The 23926-nt window shown below is 45.2% G+C and overlaps 1 protein-coding gene across 1 annotated transcript in view; it reads right to left on the reverse strand.

Moving 5' to 3' along the window:
* The window catches only part of NHSL2 (NHS like 2), a 241104-nt gene extending 224221 nt beyond the window's left edge, over positions 1–16883 (reverse strand). The window contains exon 1 of the mRNA XM_037988918.2: positions 16395–16883. Coding sequence (XP_037844846.1) covers positions 16395–16674 — 280 coding nt within the window. The 5' untranslated portion in view covers positions 16675–16883. The remainder of the gene's footprint in view (positions 1–16394) is intronic.
* Between the last annotated feature and the right edge of the window lie 7043 nt (positions 16884–23926).

The raw sequence follows: 23926 nt of genomic DNA on the forward strand, positions 1-23926 counted from the left end.
GAAGCTAATGCAAAGAGATGTCAGGCTACTTGTCAAGGGTCATAAAGAAAGCAAGTAGTAGAGCTGAGTGCAGTGGCTCAGGCCTGTAATCCCAGCGCTTTGGGAGGCAGAAGCGGGTGGATCACCTGAGATCAGGAGCTCAAGACCAGCCTGGTAAACATGGTGAAACCCCGTCTCTACTAAAAAAAATTACAAAAATTAGCCAGGCGTGGTGGTGGGTGCCTGTAATCCAGCTACTCAGGAGGCTGAGGCAGGAGAATCGCTTGAACCCAGCAGGCAGAGGTTGCAGTGAGCTGAGATTGCACTGCTGCACTCCCGTCTGGGTCACAGAGCAAGACTCAATTTCAAAAAAAGAAAAAAGAAAGAAAACAAGTAGTAGAGTGAGGGATTCAAACCCAGGGAGGGTAGCCCCAAGGCCCAAGCACTTCACTGCTGTGCTAACTCTGCTACCTCTCAACAGTTATCCTTATTATCTGTCTTCTGCCAGTGTTAGACCAACTCTAGGTGCAAAGAAAATTAGGCCAAGTGGTAGGCTGCTTTCCTCTAGCTCGCTTTCTGCTGCTCCAGGTGCTTTTGATCTTCAAGGCACATTTTTGGTTCTTCTTCCCTCTGGCTGACTTTCACAGCCTGACCCCATTGAGTCCTTCCCTCTAATCCGGCCCTCATATGCACATTTGTGCTGCCAACCCGATGGTCAGCAAGATGGTGAATGAGACGAAGGAAGAAGAGTCCATCTGCTCCTTGTGGACAAACTGCTTAGTGAGAGAAGGCTTGCTCACACATTTTTGGAATTTCATGAATTTCTGTCTCTCAAATGAAGCATACAGTACTGTCAAGAAGACAAATAATTTAACCTGGGTCTCCAAGAGTAGGTCCTCTGAGCCATTAATGTTCCCAGCCCACTCTCATTTGTAGAATTATAGACCGAGCTGCAATAAGTCTCAGAGACATCCCAGTCTCTCATTTTACAAAGGGAGGAATCAGGACCCAGGAAAGAGAAGGAACTCGCCAGAGATACAGCAGGTACTCAATAAACACTTTGTTGCAAGAATGAAGGACCGATGATTCATATGCTCAAGAGGTGAGGGGCACAGTCTGTGAAATGGGACCAAGCTATTCTTTATCTCAAATGCTTCATGTAAACTCCACACCCTGAACTCAGTAGCACCATTTGAGGAGGCACATTTTAAAACTATACGTGTCTGGACACAACCACAAAGATTCTAATTTAATAAGCCTCAGAGGTAAAGCCCAGACATCGGTGTATGTATATATATATTCTCAAGGTGATTTTAATTAACAGCCAAGGTTGAAAACCACTGCTCTAAACCAATGGTTCTTGAGCTTGATTGCACACTAAAACCCCCTAGAGCAGGTTTAAAATTTGAGTGTGTGTGCACACACACACATCAATGTTTTGTTCAAAGTGTGCCCAGTGATTCTAAAATACAGTTAAGGTTGAAAACTAAAACCAATATCTATTACTTGACAGAGGGCAATTGAAAAGAAATAAATCATAGTTTATCTACCTAGTAAGTTCCACGAGGACAAATATTTTGGCCTGTCTTGTTCACTCCTGTATCTCCACCACCTAAAACAGTGCAAATTGTTTCTTGGTTTTCACTTCCCACTTGCCACTGTGGGTAGGTCAGTTTTAATATCTCTGAGTCTATTTTTTTCATTTCTCAAATAGAAGTAATAACTCACAGGGCTGTCATGGGAATCACATGAGATAACAAATGCAAAAGAGCTTCATAAATTAGAAAGAAAGGCAAAAATGCTAGTTAATTTCACAGAGAAAATTCAATTTCCTGTTTTTTCTCCCTGTGCCCCCCTAGAAATTTTGATTCTTTTTAATCTCACCAGATAAGTTCCTGCTGAATCTCCTGCAATCTACGAGAAAGCCCTCCATCGAATCCTATCCCAACTCAGTGCATTGAACAAAATCGCCTCCCTGATGGTGGTAAAAACATATTTATTTTCTGCTCCTTGCTTTCAGTAAAATCTATTCCCCATTGATTGTGATGGAGAATATGGGCGGGCATTCAGATTCTGGATGTTCAACTTACTCCATAACTCTAAATTGTTTACTTTTCTCTGAGCCTGTTTCCTTATCAAGAAAATTGAGATAATAATGGTAACTATTTCATGCAATCACTGTGAAGATAAAATGAATTAATGATGTACATATTTTCAGGCACATAGAAAGCTCTTAAAGGTAACAATAAAAACATGGGTCTTTGTCCAAAGGTTTTTTAAATTAGAAAAGGAGGGTCATCTCAAGTATAAAAGTAAGATGAGGGTGATCTAGCTGTGACATCTGTCACTTTCTGCTATCTGGAGTTTATTTGACTGGCCAAATAGAAGTGCAAAAACATGCCACTCCCTCTCCCTGTTAGTCACTCAGAAAATATGTATTGAGCACTTACTGCATACCAGGGCAGTGGGGGAACACAGACAGGAATAAAATACAACCCTCGAGGAGTCTGGTGGGAAATCTAAGCTCTTAAGACAAAAGGCCTCAGCCCAGACACCACTGTCAATTTGGCAGTGGTATATCCTATTGCAGGCAAAGTATCTAGGAGTCAATAACCACCTCTTGGGTGTTACGAGGTTCACAGTGTTGGTAATGGCAAAAATTACCAAAAAAAGCTAAGGGTAGGCATTAACTAATATAGCAGATTTATTAGATAATATGCAGAGGTTTAAAGAAATACAAAAACCCATCTCTTACTAGGCCAGTTAGTCATTCAACAAACATTCACAGTGTGCCTACTTCCAAACTAGATTTTGAAGAAAGAGGAATGAGTCAGCCACTATCCTTGCCCCTAAAAGATGGTAATACTTAACATTTGGGGGGGGTGATTTTTTGTTTACAAAGCCTTTTCCCATACAGGCTTTCATCCGATCCTCCTGACAAACAGAAAACAGAGACTCAGCACCAAAAATTACTCCATTAGCAAATACTGAATTGGGCTTACATTGGGCAAAATTAGCAAAGTAAGCCAAGTTGATAATCAGGGCTCTTTCTACTCTCAAAGGCCCGTCACTAGCCTACAACCATCGAATGTAACTCTGATTTCCCTTGAGCTATAAGGAACTGTTTATACTCATCTAAATGTACTGGGATCACAAGGCCTCAATAGTTCTACCTTGTTTCCAAATCCTCACAACCTTTAAGATGGGCTTCAATTCTCCTAGGAAGAGACCTCTAACTTCTAGCTTCCAGTTTATCTAAGGCCAAGGGATGGCCAGGGTGTTCTTTCAAGTTCTAAAGAAGAGGGTCATATTACTTTCAAGAGGTGGTAAAAGAAGGAAATAAACATGAATTCAAAAATGGTCAATACATACTGGCAGTCTCTGCCTCCTACCCACAGGGTAGGTTACCTGGAGGAACATAGTGAAAAAAGCATAGCAGGAACACAGTGAAGGGAGTCAGAGAGGGCCATAAACAGGAAGAAATGCCTGAATAGAAGTCTGGGGGAATGAATAAGAGTTTTCAGGAAGACACGAGAGGAAAAGGCTATGAAAACCTTCCCTGCCTCAGTACTCTGTGTTTTTCACACTGGACCCTATGTGAAAGGGTCTGTAGCGAGGTCTGCAGCAAAGTTGTCTTCTTCCATGCTGTCTCCCCAACTAAATACTAAGACTGAAGAGCAAAAGGTAAGTCTTATCACTTTGATATCACCAACACCTGGCAAAAAGCCTGGCAAAGTCATAGTACAATGAGTGGGGTAGGAATTACCCCTCAGAGTCAGCTCTAAATCACCAGATGAAAGATAAACTGCTTTCCTTTATTAAAGAACAGGAAAATTAAAGGGGAGAAGTATCTCAGCTACACCCAAACTCACCATTTCAAAGCACATTTAAACAGAACACAGAAAAGTTTTAAAGTCATAGTGAAGTGTTAAATGATTTCCATGTTTTCCCATCTAGAACCCAGAAGCAATGAGCCACCACAATTAACCAGTAACTCTGGCTGTTCATTGTGGAAAGCAGACATTTAGCCCGGGTCCCCAGACAGGAGCAGCACAGCCACGTCAAACAGCAGCCTGCAGCCCGGGCATCTGGAGGGTGGATGTTTCATCACCATAGAGAATAACTCTGCCAGCAGGGACACAGGAAGGGTGGAGCTGGCAGCAGATGGGGCAAGTTAAAGCCAGTGGGGGATTTAGAGGGGCTGTCCTATAAATTATCCAAGAACAGGGTATATCACTGACATATTTCTGTATACCTGGTGGCTGGTGTCACCTGGCACTACAGGACCGCTCATACTGTTGTGCGAGTTGTACCCTGCAAAGGGGTCTCAAGTTGGAGACACAATTCAGCCAAGCCCAATGTCTTGTCTGACTGCACATGGAGGAAGAAGTACCTTTATTTAGTTACTGTGCCCAGAAAGCGTGACTTTTTAAAATTGGTCCACCCAGAGGAGTGGCTTCTCCTAATTAATCCACCCAAGGAAAGCACCCTTTGCCATCCTTCTACCTGGAGGGGACACCTGCTTGCCAAATTTCTACCAGCTCCCTCTGGCATCTTACGAGAGTGAAATAAATGTTTAACAGGACAAAGAGATCCTTCTCCTTCACTAGCTCTTCCCATTCCCTCATGACCCCACACCCCACTTGCATCAGGTAGTCTGGAAGCTACAGGCACAAAATATAAAACCTCTGTGCAAGCCAATAACATTTGTTTCCTAAATCTACCATTTTCATTAACTCAGAATTATGGGAAAAAAGATTTCATTGGGTTATTTTGCAACAGGGAGTAAACTTATGTAACTCTTTATTCCAAGAGGTAATACAGGCTGGAAATTGGAATACAGGGAGGCTTTGCTATCCAAAATCCTCAAGAAATGAGTTTTCTTAACGGGTAAGTTTCCTGGGAGCTGGAATGTTCCCCACTCTTCAGTACTGAATCTTTTCTTCAATTTTCAGCATTTCGAGTGGAACTCTTCCTGAACACGGCCTTCTCAGCCTTCTTAAACAGATTCCTCTGGAGATGCTGAAGCCTCTTTTTCTTCTTTTAAATAGAGTCAAGTTCTCCCTATGTTGCCCAGGCTGGCCTTGAACTCCTGGGCTCAAGGGATCCTCCTGCTTAGGCTCCCAAGTAGCTGGGACTACAGGGCTGTGCCACCTCTCCCAGCTACAGCCTATTCTTGATGTCTTATTTATCATCCTTGATGTACAGTATCGCTTGGGAGGCAAACTATAGGGGTTACCTTTAGCATCTCCCCTTTCTGATCACACTATGGAGGGATGCCAAAAGTGCCCCCCATAGTTCTCCCTTTCCCTTTGTCCCCCTTGCCCTAGTATTTCCCGGGGGGCTGCTGACAGGGTCACATAAGTGGATGTCTCAGGACCGCAAAATAGCCACAAGAGAGGTTCTGCACTGGAAATCCAAACACACAGCCACCTACCTACCCAGAGATCCCTTTGCCCCAGTCCTCTTCCTTTCTCTAGGTGAGTGTTGGCCTAGATCCATACTCTAAAACTATTTCTGTTGGGATCGTGAAGGGAAAAAAGATAAATACACTTTCTTCTGCATTGCATTTGTTGAAGTATAAATGGTATCAAAAGTACTCAATACGTTTATACATTCTATTGTGCAAGTGGAATGAAGAACCCCTGTTATAGATGGTTAAAGCTGGGAGAGATCACTCCAAAGTTTCCTGACTTATTTGAACACACAATCCTTTACAATTATATTTGTGGATACAAATACAAAATACAAATGTGGATAATACATTTCACTCTTACGCCATATTATTAACACAATAATCTAGCTGCATGAAAGAGTGTGCCACATCAGAGAACATGGAAAAGCAGAGTCTGATCTAGACATTGATTTGGAGGCAACCATTCCAACTTCTCTTTGGAATTTCTGGCACAGCCTATTTCAGAACATTAAGTATTACACCCTGGAAGTTTCTTTCCTCTTGCCTATACTCTGACGAACTTGTGCATAGTGGAGTTGTTACATTCTGTTGCAAAAAAAAATAAATTGAGATTGACCTGGTGTAGGGATCCAACCCAGTAACATCATAGGTGATATTAAGTGGCAGTGACGTAAGAAAACAAAAATGCTGTTCTTGTTTAAAATGTTAGTGGGTTTTGATGACACGTTATAACCAAAATATGTAAAATAAAAGATGTTTTACTCTACCTCACCATATATTTATCCTTTTTATTAATAAAATAAAATGGTTTCATGTTTCTAATTTCCTAGTTTTCTCTCTCTTTTTTTTTTTTTTTTTTTTGAGATGGAGTTTTGCTTTTGTCGCCCAGGTTGGAGTGCAATGGCGCAATCTTGGCTCGCTGCAACCTCCAACTCCCGGGTTCAAGCGATTCTCCTGCCTCAGCCTCCCGAGTAGCTGGCATTACAGGCATGCGCCACCACACCTGGCTAATGTTTTGTATTATTAGTAGAGACAGAGTTTCACCATGTTTGGCCAGGCTGGTCTCAAACTCCTGACCTCAGGTGATCCACCAGCCTCGGCCTCCCAAAGTGCTGGGATTACAGGCATGAGCCACCGCACCCAACCCCTATGTTCTCTTACAATGTTGAATAATATATTGGCCAGGCACTGTGGCTCACACCTGTAATCCCAGCACTTTGGGAGGCCAAGGTGGGAGGATCACGAGGTCAGGAGTTCAAGACCAGCCTGACCAACATGGTGAAACCCCGTCTCTACTAAAAATACAAAACTTAGCCAGGCGTGGTGGCGGGTGCCTGTAATCCCAGCTACTCAGGAAGGCTGAGGCAGGAGAATCACTTGAACTCGGGAGGCGGAAGTTGCAGTGGGCTGAGATCGCACCACTGCCCTCCAGCTGGGGGACAGAGCAAGACTTAGTCTCAAAAAAAACAAAAACTATATATATATATATATATATAACTTAACCTTGTGTTATTACTGTTTACAATTAATTCATCTGTGAGACCATTTTTTTGTCACATTGATCTAAGTCTACATCATAGTTCATGCTCATTATCCACAAATATAATTTGTAAAGGATTGCGTGTTCAAATAAGTCGGGAAACTGGTTCTCTCCCAGCTTTAACATTTATAACAGGGGTTCTTCACCTAAGCTGCATGGTAGAATCACATGGGAACTTTTAAATAGTACTGTTTCCTGGGCCTCGTCCCCCAGAAATTCTGGATTTATTGGTATGGAATGGAGCCACAGCATTAGTACTTTTTTTTTTTTTTTTAACATTTAGGGTAAATTTTACCAACATGTTGTACTGATTACAGAGGACTCTATTTTAAGCATCACTATATCTTGGTCAATAATATCTATTGGTGTACATAATGATTTTGTATAATTATTAAGAATGTAGCAAAACATTAACAAATTTAAAAAAATCTCTCTAGGTGCTTTGAATTGGCAGCCAGAGTCTATATGAGTCTATGGCTGTAATTAAAAAATGAAAAACGCAATCAGACATGCAGTGTGAAGGATTCTACCCAGGGAGATGGCTGGATTGCCTGGTGGCCAGGGCATCTTGTAGACACTGCTGAGGTGTGCTTATGTCCTTGAGGCTGCCTGGCTGTGAGCTCAGGATTTCCTTGCTTCGTATCCATGCTGGTTAGAGTTAGGCATGCTGGGCCCTCAGGCAAACTGCCCAGTACTTTACTGAAACACGCTTAGGTCCCATAAGTTCTGTGAGAAGGTGTTTCTTCACCCATAAACCAGGCTGGTTCTGTAAAACTGGTGAGCTCAACCAGGAGCCATGCAGACGTCCCAAGGGGAAGAAAACAGACAGCCAGCGAGACACTTGGACAAGAGCTCTGCCCAAAGGCAGGGGACGCTGCCTGGCTGTGCGGCTTGCATCCATCCTCTGCTGCTTCATTCAAGCCCCTCCTTGGCAGCCCAGCCTGGCAGGTTCTGTGGTCAGCCAGCACCATACATTCTCTGTGACAATAAACATGTCATAGCTGCCATGATTCTTGGTGGTGCCTCAGCTTCAGTTCCAAAGAATGTTTTCTCCCTTGGTTGGTGAGGCAGTGAACAGATGTCAGTGGGGGAGAATGAAGGGAGGAGTCAGAGGAAAGGAAAATCCTTGGGTTGGGAAAGATGAGCTGACAGCCTCAAAAGCTAGATGTGGCTCCTCCGTGGGCACACAAACATTCTTTACATATTCTGGAAAAGGGAAGAATGGCTGCAATTTGGAACTGTCTAGGAACATTCTTATTATAATTTCATCTTGACAGTACCCCCATCCAGGGATTTCAACAGGCTTCGTGGAATTTCACCTTCTTAGTATTTAGTGATGGTATGCATGGTTGCAGCATAGGCACCAGGCATTTCATTAATACATACATTATTTTGGATCCTCACAACAACCCTGTGAACTGGGTAGTGTTTAACCCCATTTTACAGAAGAGGAACTGTGCCTCAGAGACACTAGAGTCAGCTAGTAGGTGCTGGGCAAGTGGGACTTCACCTGGAAGCTGACGATTCCAAATCCAAAGATCCTTTTCCTTAACATGTCATCCATTGTCTTTTCTATTTACCAAAAGTAATAGATGTTGATTTGGGAAATTTTGACAAATACAGAATGGTAGAAGGAAAATAATACCACTCATCCCCATAATCCCATCACCCTGAGATAATCATTGTCAACATTTTGGCATAGGTTTCTCCAGTTTCCTCTTATGTGTATGTGTCTATGTGGGTGTTCTATTTTAGATGATATTGTACACAGTAAATTTTGTCTTTGGTTTTTACTTAGCATTATTTTGTGCATTTCCATGTAGCCTTGTAATTCATTTAGAGCATAGCTTTTCATGGCTGTATATTAGTCTATCACATAGACCTAGGAAAATTTATATAACCACTCCTCTATTATTGAATGTTTAAGTTATTTTCCTTTTTCTGGCTAATGCAAACAACCAAAAAATGCAGTGGGGATTCCCTGCACATTTCCCGCTCCCCCCAATATCTGATTATTTCTTTAGCATAAAATCCTGGAAGTAGAATTACTGAGTCAAAGGAGACACTCAGTGTATAACAACAAGGCCTGTCTTGCTGACAACACGGAGATACCACCTCCTGCAAGGGCAGAGAACTGCCCTCGCCTTCAGCTCCCAAGGACCAAGGATGTTAACGTAAGGAGACCTCAGTCACCTCCGGGCCTCCTAGTCTGGGGAAATAATTTGAGTCTGGTATTTTTCAGTTACTGGGGATCAGGCTATAAATTGTCAGGCAGCTAATTACACTGTTCTCAGAAGCAAAGGATTCCAGTCAAAATTAAAACAGCTGATAGATACATTTTTAAAACTCATCTCCTTGAGTCAATTTTCCAAAAAAAAAAAAAAATTCTGATTTTCCCCTTGATGAATTACAGACGATTCTGAAGAATCCATGCTATTCAGAAAGAAAAATAATAATAAAAGATACCGTCAAGCCTCAAATGTCCCCACTCACAGAAAAGCAGGGGCATAAATAATACATTTAGCTTTGGAGTGCAACTGGATACACAGCCAGGGACACACAGGCAGGTAGACTTTTGCTTTCTCTCTCTTTCTCACTGTGGCTCGGAGCCCCTCCTGCTCTGTCTGGCCTTTTTAGAGGGGCCCAGGGCCTCGCCCTGCAAAGCATGAAGGAGCCGAGGTTGACTGGGTCTCATCTGCCCAAGGATAATGAAAACTTGAATGTAGATAAAGAAAATCCACAGTTAGTTAATATTACAACTTCATTTGAACCATGCATTTTAAACTTCTCAAGACCCTCATATCCAACTCCCTAACAAACAAACAGGATGTGAGGAACTCCCCACCCCACCTCCACCCTGGGGGCTCATTCTGAGTCAGGAGGTGCCTTGCTCCCTCTCCTCCTGAATCACTGGCAGTGAATTCCTCCCCCACACCAGCTCTCTCACATATCCAGGGCTTTGCACAGGCTACTTCCTGAGCCAGGAATTCCCTCCCCCGCCCTCTTCAATCTTCAACGGCCAGCTCCAGATCATCCTTCAGAACTCAGACATCACATCTTCCTGGAAGCTTTGCTCAGCCTCTGTCCTGAGTAAGGTGTGCCCCCTCTGCCTTGCCCCGGTAGCCTAGACCTTGTCTCCACAGTACTACGGCTCACTGCTCTCCCCACTGGACTGTGGGCCTGCATCCTAGTTCTACTCTGTATCCCCAGAAACCAGCACAGGGCAGGGCCCAGAGTCAGGTATTCAATAAGTGTGCAATGGCTAGAAAGAAAGAAAGAAGGTATTCAATCTAACAGGTATTTATTAAGTGCCTATTAGGTGCCAAGCATTGTTTTGGGAGCTGGAGACACAAGAATAAAAACAGATAAAGACTCCTACCCTCAAGGAGCTTATATTTTATTGAGGAGCTTACATTTTAGAAAGAGGAGGGAGGAAGGGAATGGAAGGCAGAAAAGGAGGGAGGGAGGGAGAGAGGGAGGGTGGAAGGGCTGCCTAACTGCTCAAACCTCCCAAGTTAACTGACTGATACCTAGTGGTCTTGCACATGACCTCATACAAAGCACGTTACTGCAAACCACTTGTACACTTAATAAACATACCTCCTGTTCGTGGCATTATTAAAGTAGTCTTGACTGTTAAGGTATTGCCATCCTGTGCACTCTAACTTGAAAACTTCAATGAGGGCTTATTTGAGTGAAATCATGGAATTCCACAGAGCAGGGAAGAGCTGATAGCTTGAACCAGGAAGGCCAGCGATTTCCAACTGAGAGTAGAGGACTCTAGAGGACCATAGAGCTATCACAAGAAGTCTGTAAGTTTGCAGATCCACCAAGCATTGTCTACGGACTGAATAAGCACTACTCTTCATATGCGTGAAGATAACATTATAATGTTTAAAACTGCAAATTCATTTAAAAGCATTGCTAAATTCACAGTAACACTAACAGAATGACAGATTGGTTTTTGTTTTTGTTTTTACCATAGCCGATTCTAAAAGTCCAAATTCCATCTTTGGACCCCAAACCGAACTGAGCAGAAGAATCTTCTGGTATGTGATCTAGGGTCCTGGTTCTGGTTATCAGCTCACCTCCACCTAAATAAGACCTGATACTCAGGACCACACGCTGATGTGGTGGGGAATGAGATGGCACCTACCTCTGCAGCTTGGGAGCTCCTCAAAGGGTAACATTGGATCTTATTTACCTCTGGGTCTTTAGCACCCAGCACAAAGGTCAGACAGGGCCCAGATGCAGTTGTGCCCACTTTTCAAGGCTAGAAAATAATGATCTAAGGAAAAGATGATTTGAGACCTTCAGAGAGGGAATAGAGCAGCAAAGCTAGTGAGCCTGTTAAGCTACTTGAGCACTGAAGGATAAGAAATCCATACCCGGTAAACGTGTATGCTAAATGCATTTTTGGCAATAATTTTACTTTCCTGTTCCCATTGGTTTTTAATAAAAGGTGCCTTCTGAAATGCCAACTAGTCTCTACAAGAATAACAGAAAGTAGTCCGGATGCAGGTGTGTGGCAAGTAGTGGCCACAAGTGGATTGAAAGCTACAAGGGAGAAGAACAGGTATAAAGATGGCAGAAGGATCAAGAGGGATTGCGGCAGTGTCAGGGTCACTATCCAGCCACCCTTTCCCACCTGAAGATCCTTTTTCTGGAGCAATTTTCCATCCAAAGAAGGCTATGTTTTGCCTTAACAAGAGAGCCTGTTGCCTCACACCTATTCTCTATATGACATAAGTTTGACCTTCCTTTCTCCTCTCCAGCTTCAGCTCACCCCCGGCCACAAGTACAGAACCACAGGGTGCCCTCAGTTACTAAAGGTAACAGGAGTTATTTCTCATCCTGGACAAGTTCCAACTAGAGAAAATGCCAAGACAGTGACTCTCGAAGAACAACTGACTTTGAACTTAGCATCACTGCAGAGGGCAGAGCACTAGTGTGGTTGTCAGAAGGCATGGCTTCTAGGTGGAGGCCTCCTGTCACGGACCTCCTGTGTGACCCAGCTGGTACCACATTCCCATATCAGCAGATTAAATACATGATTAGGCCACCAACAGCAGGGGTACAAAAGACAGAGAGGAAGAGAGAAAGAATCTAGTAAGATATTTTAATTTCAACATCCATGTGAGCTTTGAGTCATTTAAAAAGAGTAACAGAGAAAGAATCTAGTAAGATATTTTAATTTCAACATCCATGTGAGCTTTGAGTCATTTAAAAAGAGTAACATTTTTATTTACAGGTTTAGTATTGCTTTCACTTGGAATTACATACGGGGAGGCACTAAAATTTTTTCAGCACTCATGACTACTGAAGGTCTTGATCCAGCTGGGTGCCTTTGGACAGGTACCGTCCCCTTTCTGGGTCTGGAATGTCAAGTGTTATGACACATATGGTGGTTAATGACTGAATTGTTGGTACCATACCAGAGAGGTACAGGAACAGATGATGCAAACGTACCACTCTCCTCCTTAAATCTAATCAGTTTCATCAAGGTCAAGGTTGAGCCCAAGAGCCATAAGTTGAATCTTCTCCTATTACTCTACTATTCCAACATCCTGACACTTTTATCACTTTAGCTGTTCATGTGTCTAAAAAAAGAGAGGATTACATTTCTTTTTTCTAAAGTGGAAGAAATTCTAGTGGACATTTTGGTATCCAAATTTCCAGGGAAGATGTTTTCAACACATGGAAATACATGAAGCAGACCAGGAATTTCATGGTATTTAAAAAGAAAATGGAAAGTGGGGTGGAGTGGGAAGAGAAAAGAAAATGGGTTTGCTTCCCCCTCCGTACTCTGTCAACGCTCTGTCCCAAGAGCCTCTGGGGATGAAAGGTAGGACAGAGACAAAGTAAGCCCTGGCTGAGTGCCTGTTCCAAGTCCCCAAATTCCTGCCACCCTCCCCACTCCATCTGACTCAAGAGGCCATCTCTTCTCCTCATTAGCAAGGACGGTCAGACTCAGGGTCCACAATACCTCGTCTAATGGCAAACTCGTTGCAGTCTGGAGGTGCTTTTTTTCATTTTTTTCATCTCCGTATAGATTTACAACAGTCTATCCTCACACTGGAATTATGATTTAAACACAAATAAACCAGCTGTCCTTTCTGATTTGGAGCCAGAGTTGCCATAAAGTTGGAAAATCAAGAGGTAGGAATTTTATATAAAGATGAAGAGGGAGTTTCCACCATGGACCCAACTGGCTGTATTCAAGCCAAAATAATCGTAAGAAGCAACAGAACATCTTTCCCACAGCAAGTTCATGAGCTGGTGTAACATGATAGTTCTCCAGTGTTGTTAAACATACCTAGAATTATCTAGCCCTTCAGTGACTTCCTTGATGGCAAAGGAGATACTATATCCCTAGGCGGATGGCCTGATTGCTTTTGTAATTACCATCTAAGCACCTACAAACATTATATAGATCTCCAAGGGAGGAGTTGGAAAGCTTAGATTGACTCAGCATATGGTGGCAGGCAAGGAGCTATTTCCCAATGGCTTTGACTATACCATTTTTTAGATGAAGAACCCAGCGTACAGACCACAGATGCAATAAAACAGGACACATTCAAAACCAGATGTGGGGAAAACCTCAACTTATAGGCAGGGCCATGCCTAGGGTGTGGCAACTGCCACAGATCCACAACCACAGGGGCCTTCTGCAGTTCTGTGGTCTACCCTCTCCTCCTTCCATCCCCATCCCCCACACCATACCAGTTACAAGAGCTTTTAGGGCAGTCTCAAAGGGGTTCAAGTTACCAAAGAACAGCCTTCAGTGGAGTTGGGGGGGATGTTGCCAGGCAACGAGCCTAGCCCAGTCCACCCCTGTAACCTTGAAGATGGTGGGGGCATGACCCATGATTGTGATTGTGTAGAGAAGCACCTTGAACTTCTTCAGTATCCACTTTCTCCTCCTCCATCTCGATCCTCCTCTCTTGATCCTCCCCCTGCTGCTTCTCAGGGCCTCAGCCCAGCCTGCAGGCTATGGGCCAGTCTGACTTGCCACTACTCAGTCAGTGGCAGCCAAGTTGTCACTGCAGGGAGGCTATATGCTGCTGGCCTGTCAGCTGTCATTCACTCTGGCCATGTTGCTTTCCAGCCTTCCTCCCACCTTCCTAGGTTTCTCCTGCCCCATGGTCAGAATAAATAGCTAGAGGAAGAATCTGAGGGAAATCCAGACAGATGGAGGATATGCAGGGTAAAATGCTGACCCCCAGCAAAATGGTCAGTAAGGGAGTGGGAGTCCTAGGAGGAAAACGCATAGGGAAGAAAAAAGGGCAAGACATGACAATGTTCATTTATTTACTTATTTACGGTCAAAATCTAATATTCAGCTTGCTGAACACCCTGTTGAAGCTTATGCCTGAGCAACAAGGGAGTGGCCAGATGGTGCACTGATTATGCTCCCCAACTCTTTTTGCATTTGGCACTTATGTTCAGACCATTGCTGAGAAGGCCTAATTTCAGTGCTACCCAATCACAGCTCCTGAAGAGAAAAGTGTGCACTGAGAACTTCAAGGGGAGTCTAGGGTAGGGCATTAGACCAGAAAATGGAAAATCAGACCTTTTCACCAACTTACAGAAGGTAGTTGTGTTCCATTTATGCAGCAGTCCCTTGGGTGTCTCTGAGCCGTGGGACACGTACATTCTCAAAGGCAAGAGACCACACCAGGGATGAGAGATGGCCACTCTTCCCATTCTTGAAAACTGCCAAGAAGCCAAACCAGTGGTAATTTAACTTAACAATTGTTTCTCCCCATTGCAAGCTATCAATTGCATAAAGCCATCTCTTTCTAACCTAGCAGATCACTGGAGAGGGTTAGGTCCCAAAGGTGACTTGGTGAAGCCCTGCCTTCCCTCCCACAGAAAGGGCTCGCTAATTCAGTGGACAGGAAGGTAGAGTTGAAAAAACTGTCCTTAACTTACCCTACTGAACTCAGTAGGTGGCTCTCTGCAAACTGTGTAGGGATTTTGAAAACTAATCCTCAAGCTGACTTATCAAATTTCCCCTAGACTAATCCTGTAATCAGTGGGACCCCAGCAAAAAACTGAGCCCCTGCCATGCAGAGGTTCCTGGTCCAACGTCTACATACCATCTGGCAGTCATCTGTGGCTTCCACCTTTCTTTTCTAATAGGATCCAGTTCATTTATCTCCACCAGAGGCCTCTGCCATCCACCTCAGAGGTCAGAGACCTTTATGAAGAGAGGTGCCAGGGCCTGACTCCAGTACTTCTGGAAGGGGTGGGGATGGGGTGGGGTGTGTAATGAAGAGGGGCTGACCCAAGCATTTCTTTCCCAAGTTAGCTGGAGGCTTGCACTCAGAAATCAGCCAGTAGTCATCTTCTGCCTCCATCGGAAACTTTCTGGCCACACTGCTACTTCTCTCCCCAGCTTTCTGGAGGAACCGATTGGCCCTGGTACCTGGCATGCCCTAGCTGTAGTCAGCATTTCCAGCCTACTCAGTCTCCTTGCTTTCAGCAGAAGCTCTCTCTCAGAGCAGAAGCCCACACTCTCAGGGGCACTGCATTTCCACAGACAGAGGACTCCCCATGTAAAGTGTTGGGATCCAAAACAGTAAAGGACAAGGGCTCGTGTAGCCCCCTACCCTCTCACACGTCCCGCGTGCTCAGTGAGGGCACCACTGGGATCCGGTGTTTCTCAGGCATGGCTGATTCCTAAAGTGAATGCACTTCAGGAAACTGATAACTTCTTTAAATGATTCTCTCCAGCAAATAGCAGCTGGACCCTAGCGGTAGGGGGTAGGGGGTCAGCGAAACCCCGGACATTCTCCCCTCCCCCGCTCCCAGCCACTCCCCAGCACAGCTGCCCAAAACGTGCGGAGAGAAGCAGGCGGGAGGGCGCTCAGACACTCCTGTGAGTGCGAGCCGCGTCCACGCTCCAGCGGGAAGTTGCACAGGTTTAAAGCCAGTAGGCACCACCGCTGGTTCCTGCCGCCGCGTAGGTGGCGGTCAGCTCCGGCGCGCTTTCTGAAGTGGCCGAGCTCCTAGACAGGAGCAAAGAAGCCAGCGGCTCGGCTATTTGGCTCCCGACGCGGCGATGATGAGGGGGGCGCCGAGGACCTGGGGCTAGGTGGGCGGGTGGGGGGAGTATCGCCCAGGCCGTCCTGGACCCAGCGGGTCCCCCCCCAACCCAAATCCCCAGGAGGCGGCCACCAACCCCAGGGCCAGGAGTCCCAAGGGCACGGGGCCACTCCGGACGGCGCGACCGGGTGAAGAGCAGGAAGTTCCAGCGGTAGGGCGGCGGTGGGGCGGAGGCGGGGCGGAGGCGGGGGTCGGGGAAATGGGATCCCCTCACTCCTCGAATGGAGGGGAAGGGAGGGGAGGGGCGGAGAGAGGCGGAGAGAGGGTGGGCACAGCGCTAAGCGCCGACCGGCGCCCCCAGAGGCGGGGTAGACGCGGGGCCGCGAGCCACCGGGGCGCCGTTTTTACCTAGCTCTTCCTCGTCCTCCTCCGGGCCAAGCAGGCGGCAGGGAAGGCGGCGGCGGAGGCGCACGGTGCGCCGGTACAGGCTGTCTGTGCGGCGTCCCAGGGCCAGCAGGTGCCCCTCGAGGTCCTCGAGCAGAGCCAACGAGTGGCCACAGAGGTCGGCGAGCTGCCGGAGGAGGCTGAGCGCGGCCAGGTGGCTCACGTCGCTTAGCTCCGCCAGTTGCTGCGGCGGGTTGCGCGGGCACAGGCGCTGGGGTACCACCGTGCGCCTGTAGAACGGCATCCCGGCCGCGGGCGCGGGCGCAGGGGACCAGCTTGGCGGCGCGGCGGACTCACCCCGAACGGCGCCCCTGGCCCGAGCGCCCCTGAGCGGCGGCCCCAGCTCCGGGTGTAGCAGGCCCCTGGGCGCAGGCCGGAGAGCGTGCGGGCGCCAAACACGACGGGCGGGTAGGCTGACTGACGGGCTCCTCGCCTAGAGCGCCGGCTCCCCCGGGGCTGCACACTCGCCGGAGCCACCAGTCCCTCTGACTCTGCTTCGCCGGGCTCCTCCTCCTCCTCCCCCTCCTCCCCTCTTTTCTCCTCCTCCTCCTAGCTCTGCTACTTCGGGATCCCCCCACCCACCTTTTTTTTTTTCTTCTGCGGTCAGAGATTCGCAGATTAACGCTTGATCCGGGAGAGGGGGAAAGGGAAGTAGGAGTAAAAAGAGCGAGCTGGAGCGTGAAAGAAGGAATGTCTGCGTGAGGGGGGACGTGAGGTACGGTATAGGATGTGTGCCGCGGTCCTCATGAGGAGCTCCACTCCCAGTTCTGATGGTTGAAGTTATTTTCTGCCTTTTTTTTTTTAACTTAAACTTTTTCTTCATAATTACCAAAAAAACAAAAACAAAAATTCAAGCACACCCGCGCCCGCACCAGCGGGTAACCAGCGAAGACCGACCGAATAGTTTGACTTCATTGATCTAGCTTTCCTTTCCCAAACGTACTCGGTGCCACACACGAGCTAGACTAGGCTGTGAATGCAACCTTCTAGCACCCAGGAGCTTGGAAATAAGGACCGAAGAACCAAATATCTTATTCGACTGTTCAGGAAGACAATGTCTCTAGGGAGTCCCACAGTGCCTGGACACTGTAAAGCCATTGGAGTGGATGAATAGAAACAAACCCATTTTCTGGAACAATAGATTCAATTCAGATAGAGGGACACTACTCCATAGTTTATGCAAAAAGAGAGCCCAGGGACGCCTCCTTCTGGTAGGGTCCGCCAGCTGGGATGGGCTCTATCCCTGGCCAGGCTGAGCTGCTGGGATGGGTTACAGGAGCGGAGATGTGCTTTCAGTGCGGGCAGCCCTGTGGTCACGGCCTGATTTCTCTCCATTCCAGAAGGCAGAAAAGAGGGGGCACATTGTTGTCCTCAGAAAACCAGAGTACCTGAGCATATGTCCTCGTGCACTTAGGACCTTTCCACTCAGAACGCTTATTTTCAACACACTGAGCTTCCATCTGACTCTCCTCTAACCCACCTCTTTGACTTTGGTGTGCTTCAGTTTCTTCCTTCTCTTCATTCTCTTCTCATTTTTCCTCTTACAAATGTTCACATCCTTATAATCCTTTATAATCTATTAGCAAAACAATTTTTTTTTTAAAGAGACAAGACCTACCACTGTCACCCTGGCTGGAGTGCAGTGGTGTGGTCACAGCTCACTGCAGCTTTGAATTCACTCTGGGCTCAGGGGATCCTCCGGTCTCAGCCTCCTGAGTAGCTAGGGCACGTGCCACCACACCTGCTAATTTAGTTTTTATTTTTTGAAGAGATAGAATTTCCCTATGTTTCCCAGGCTGGCCTTAAACTCCTTGGCCCCAAGCAATCCTCCTGCCTCAGCCTCCCAAAGCACTGGGATTGCAGGCATGAGCCACCACACTGGCGAGTAAAACACTTTGAACAGAATACCTGCATCTACACTAATGATTCTGAGCGTGGCTTGTTTTCATGCATTCCTTCAGATAATTAATTGTCCCCTAACCAGTTCAAGAAGGCTCTACAACTAGTATATTTCAAAATTGCCAATAGATTCTAAATGTTCACGCCACAGAAAAATGGTAAATATGTGAGGTGATGGATATGTTAACTAGCTTCATTTAATCATTCCACAATGTGTTAATATATATACATCAAACGTCACATCATGCCCCATAAATGTATATAATTATTTGTCAATTAAAAATAAAGTAAAAGTGTAATCCGATTTCCCTTTTCAGTATATAGTTGTTTCTTGTTTAGTAAATTAGAACATGGATATTAGAAAATTTGGGTTCTGATTAAAATAAGAATCAACAAATTGGCAAAAGACTTGTACCCTTTCTGAACTGTAAAATCCAGTTGCAGAATAAAAACCCCGAATTCTCTATTTGGCAAACTCAAACCTGAGCCAAGAGAGCAACTGGCAGGAAGCAGGGACTTGGCTGAACTCTCCAGGGATACTTTTCCTTGACCTATGAGCTGTTTAGACTGATCTCTGCTCTGGAGGAGAAGAAATGAGGTACGAGCAGATTGAAGGAGACTGTGTGGTCAGAGCTTCACTGTCTGAGCACAGCAGGCCTGGGCTGGGCCTGGTTGCTGAGTCTCCCTCACTACTCTGATTCTTGAAGCTGATGAATCTTTCAGAGATCTATAATAACAAGCCCAATTCCAAGCAAACCAGCTTTGGCCCTACCCCCTTTCCCCCAGCCTAGTCTGCTCACTCCAGCCTCATCAATGAGATGGCCCTGGCTTTCGTCAAGGAAACATCAAGTACTTGCAACGGGGTCACTTCACAGCAGAGCTCCTCCTCCCTTGCCAGGACTAGAGTGGGTCTGCATGTATGATGGAAGAAGCCAAGGGAATATAAGTTGTCACCTTGCTTCTTATCCAGTCTCTTCCCAACAGGAAAGGTCTTGGGTTCAAGAGGTGGGCAGAGATGCAGAAAGCCTCAGAGGAAGGAGTGCAGGGAGCCAGGCTCTGGTATGTGGAGGGAAAGTTAGAGTTCTTGAAATACCATGCTCTGGCCAAGCTGGCTGGGCAGGAAAGCAGCTGGAGTAAAGTGTCCTCTCCTGTGCTCCCACGTCACCCTCTAGCACAGCATCTGGCACAGTGTACTGTAGGGTGATATGAACATCCTTGTTTAATAGTAATACTAATATTCCTTTGTAATAATATTGTCTACCCCACATGATTGTTAGCTGCATGGGAGCAGGAACCACATCTGTTTTGTTCACTGCTGTATGCCCAGTGCCCAGCCCAGTGATGGGTACACAATAGGTACTCTGAAAATGCCTGCTGAATGAATGAATAAATGGAGGATTATAGGCAGAGCAAGATATGAAGAGCCTTACTAAAGAATTTAACTCAGCCGAAGGGTCTACAGAGAGTCATTGTGGATTCTGGAGTAGAACATTGCCTGACACAAGGAAGGAAGTGCTTAAGAACTTTTCATGTGGAGACCAAGGCTGCTATGCCCCACCTGCACTCATATCTCCAGGGCCAAGTAGCCAGATAGTGCTCCGTGAATTCAACATTTGCTTTGATTTGCCTATAAACCTTGGCTTTTCACATTCAGAAGGAGAGAGAGAAAATGAAGGTGCAAAGAAGAGATGGGGAGACCCTTGACAGCCAAGCCAGACCTGAAAGTGCTGGATGCTTCTCACGCACCCACCAACTCCCATGCTCCAGGCCTGCAGCAGTTCATCCTGACACCAGATTTGGGAGTTGCAATCTGAGCCTAAGCTTAAGCACCCGTGGAATCAGGTATGGATCTCACTTAGAAACAGAGACAGAAAGAGTAGCCAGAGAGGCAGGAGGAAGTGGGAGCGTTGACCACTCAAGACCAGTAAGGCCTCTGCGTTCCTTCCCATCTCCCAACCTGCCTTCCTAGCTGCTGCTGAGAACCTAGAATTTCAGTAAAAATGAACTTGAAAGAATAAATAAGTGACAAAGGATATGCATTTATCCTTCTTTGAGCTGGCAGTTTCCACAGCTGCAAAATGAAAATGTATGAGCAAACCTCTTGTAACCTACCCAGCTTCCCAGTACAGCCCTCAGTCTTATTTCAGGATGAGAAACAAGAAAACTGCCTCCATGTTGCTACCTCTCAAATATGCCAGATAGTAGTAACTTGGTGGCTAAGAAGGGATGTGGACTTTCTCTTTGATATTCCTCTACAGTCAATTGTTTTATCTAAGTGTTTTTTGTTTGTTTGTTTGTTTTTTTGTTTGTTTCTGGTTTTAGGGACTAGGTCTTGCTATGTTGCCCGAACTAAACTCGAACTACCGGGCTCAAGCAATCCTCCCAAGTAGCTGGAACTATAGGCTTGCACTGTGTTTTAGCTAAGTTTTAAGACTGTATCTTCCACCCCACACCCTCTTGCCATGAGACTCAATAAAAATGTATATACAACCAGTAGGGATATGAAAAGGCTGCTCGTTAATCTCAACTCTAACATTCTGTTCTGTGGTTCTAAGTGTCTGTACCAAGAGAAATTAACAAGAATTGGCAAATACTAGATTGAATCGAATCTCTTTTTAAATGTCATTTACCCTTTTTGGTATAAATGCATGGCTCTGCAGTTAAGAATACAATTAAACTCTCTCTTCTTAGATAGGTAGCCCAGTAGTCCAAAGAAATCGAACTGGCAGATTTTCAGTCAGACAGAGCCTATAATTCAATTAACAATGCAGACAGTATCAAGGCTAATCAACGCTACACTCTGAAAAGAGAGAGATTTGTGGATTGAGTTTATCTATAATTATTATTAACAATTTATCAAAATAAATATAAAATTTGATAAATTATTAATGAAGCATGCAAAGTTAAAAGAAAAGAGTGAGTACACTGAGTGGATCCGTGCTACAAGATTTGAGAGGAAAGTGCATGCTTCTGCCCTAGAGGCAATAGAGCTTCGCTGAGCGGGAGGGATGTAACCCTAGCGCTGGGCCTCCAAGGGTGAACTGGAAACTTACATGGCCTTCAGTCATCTCCTAGGGCAGTAAGTGTGTGAGCCAAAGATGGCTCAAGGTCCTAAAATAAATTCCTTTCAGTCCAGTCTCAATGCTTCACACACATGGGGCAAACCCTTCAAGAATTCCATGAGGAAATAAACCTTTATGTCAAAAATAAACTTTGATGTTGTTTGAACTTTGGCCCTGACTCTGAGCCCAGGCTGAGACTTCGAAAAAAGGCTTGTGGCATTTTGAAGGAAACTATGGGAGATTTCAGCAGAATGTGAACAAATTCTTTTTCAGTCCCTCATCTTCGTGTCCTATGTACATCCTCTCCTCCCTCACCACCAATCCCTCGCCTGCCACCCAACCGTCATGTTTTACCCGCTCTGTCTTGTTAGGATGAGACTATAATTAGGAACATTTGAATGTTGTTGCATTTAATAGGTAATTTTATCTTAACATGCTTTACGCAAGAAAAATCATATTAAGCCACTCCCTGACTATCCCTCTCTTGACTTGACAACCACCATTCCTTCTCTGCAAACCTCTGTCTCCCCACAAAATCCCAAAGCAGTAAGTAAAAGTCCTTAATCCCCCAGAATGGGCTATGTATGCCACATAATGACATGTCTTCAATGTGTTTGATATTAAGGCTAGATTTAGGTAATAACCATGTCCATGTACAGCATTACATTGGGTGTTGTCTTAGTCCATTTGGACTGCTGTAACTAACTGCTGTAATAAACTGAGTGGCTTATAGATAAAAGAAATTTATTTCTCACAGTTCTGGAAGCTGGGAACTCCAAGATAAGGTGACAGCAGATTCAATATCTGTTGAGAGCCTACCTCCTGGTTCATAGGTGTTGCCTTCTTGCTGTGTCCTTACATGGTGGAAAAGGGCAAGACAGCTCTCTGGGGCCTCTTTTATAAAGGCACTAATCCCATTCATGAGGATCCCACCCTCATGACCTAATCACCTCCCTAAGGTTCCACCTCCCAATATCATTTTATTGGGAATTAGGTTTCAACATGTGGATTTTGGATGGAACACAAACAATCAGCCCATAGAAGAGGTTGTTATATAGGTCAGGACTTTGTGATTAATTATGGAGAAATACTGAATCTGAATAACTAACATGTCAGTTTTATCAAGCACCCAAATATGGTTAGATACGTGATCAGTCTTCCCTCTCTATAGGAAGCTAGGCAGCAAAATATAGTGATAACAGCCAAACGCAGGCTTTGGAGATACACTGATCTGACTTCAAATCCCCAGCTCCATTGCTGGCTGTGTGTCTTGGACAGGTTACTTATACTCTGGGTGCCTCAGTTTCCTCATCCATAAAATGGATGTGGCCAATATTCAATTAGTGTGTGTGAGTGTGACTGTACTGATTGTCTATAGGTGTCCATCCCGCTTAGCTAGGGCCTATGCCATACATTAAATATTATGAATATCACTCCTAAAAATGGGGATAACAGTGGTACTTACCTTATAAGATTATTCTGATGATTACATGAGATAATGTTCATAAAGTGCTTAGCACGGTGCTTGGCACATAGGAGGCACTCAAGAAATGTTAGCTCCTATTATTAGCAGTATAGATAGTAGTGTCTTACTTATAAAAAGGAAGGGGCATTTTTTTCTCCCTTCTCCATCCTGGGCCAACATAGCCTCAAGTCCTTACTTCAGAGTTTCTGAAGAATTTATTATAATCAGGAATAGTCTAGATCTTGTCTCTTGCCAAATTACCTTTTAATTTGTCATCGGCTTTCCGACATTCAGGTTGTCTCAACTTCTTTTTTTTTTTTTTTTTTTTGAGACAGAGTCTCACTCTGTCGCCCAGGCTGGAGTGCAGTGGCGCAATCTCAGCTCACTGCAAGCTCCGCCTCCCGGGTTCGCGCCATTCTCCTGCCTCAGCCTCCTGAGTAGCTGGGACTACAGGCGCCCGCCACCGCGCCCGGCTAATTTTTTTTTTGTATTTTTAGTAGAGACGGGGTTTCACCGTGGTCTCGATCTCCTGACCTTGTGATCCGCCCGCCTCGGCCTCCCAAAGTGCTGGGATTACAGGCGTGAGCCACCGCGACCGGCTCAACTTCTTTATCAAGCCTTTCTCAGCCAAATTAGTAAGATGTATTAGGTTAAACTGCATTACAAATTTGTGGCAACAACAAGTGCTGGTCCTCATTTGCTTCTTTATGTCTGGGTTGTCCTACTTCCCAATCATCTTAGCTATATCTTAAATAAGTAGGATTCTATTGATTGCTCTCTAGCCCGGAATCATTGCCTTGGAGAATCTAAATGGATGTTTGCTCAACTCCTTAGTAAGCCCAGTTTCTGGACTTACCCAGAGAACAGTCACTAAGTATCTTAGATGAGTTTACATATTTACATTAAAAATGACTATCTCACCACCTTATGCAATTGCAGGATCAATTGCATATATTATCAATTGCAGACAATAAAATATTATCCACCACCAAAACACAGTGAGCTTTCTTATTCCAAAGGGAAATAGATTCCATTTTCAGTCACTATCAAAGCACACCAACTGAATATCT

The sequence above is a fragment of the Chlorocebus sabaeus genome, chromosome X (genome assembly GCF_047675955.1).
Source record: "Chlorocebus sabaeus isolate Y175 chromosome X, mChlSab1.0.hap1, whole genome shotgun sequence".
NCBI classification, from domain to species: domain Eukaryota; kingdom Metazoa; phylum Chordata; class Mammalia; order Primates; family Cercopithecidae; genus Chlorocebus; species Chlorocebus sabaeus.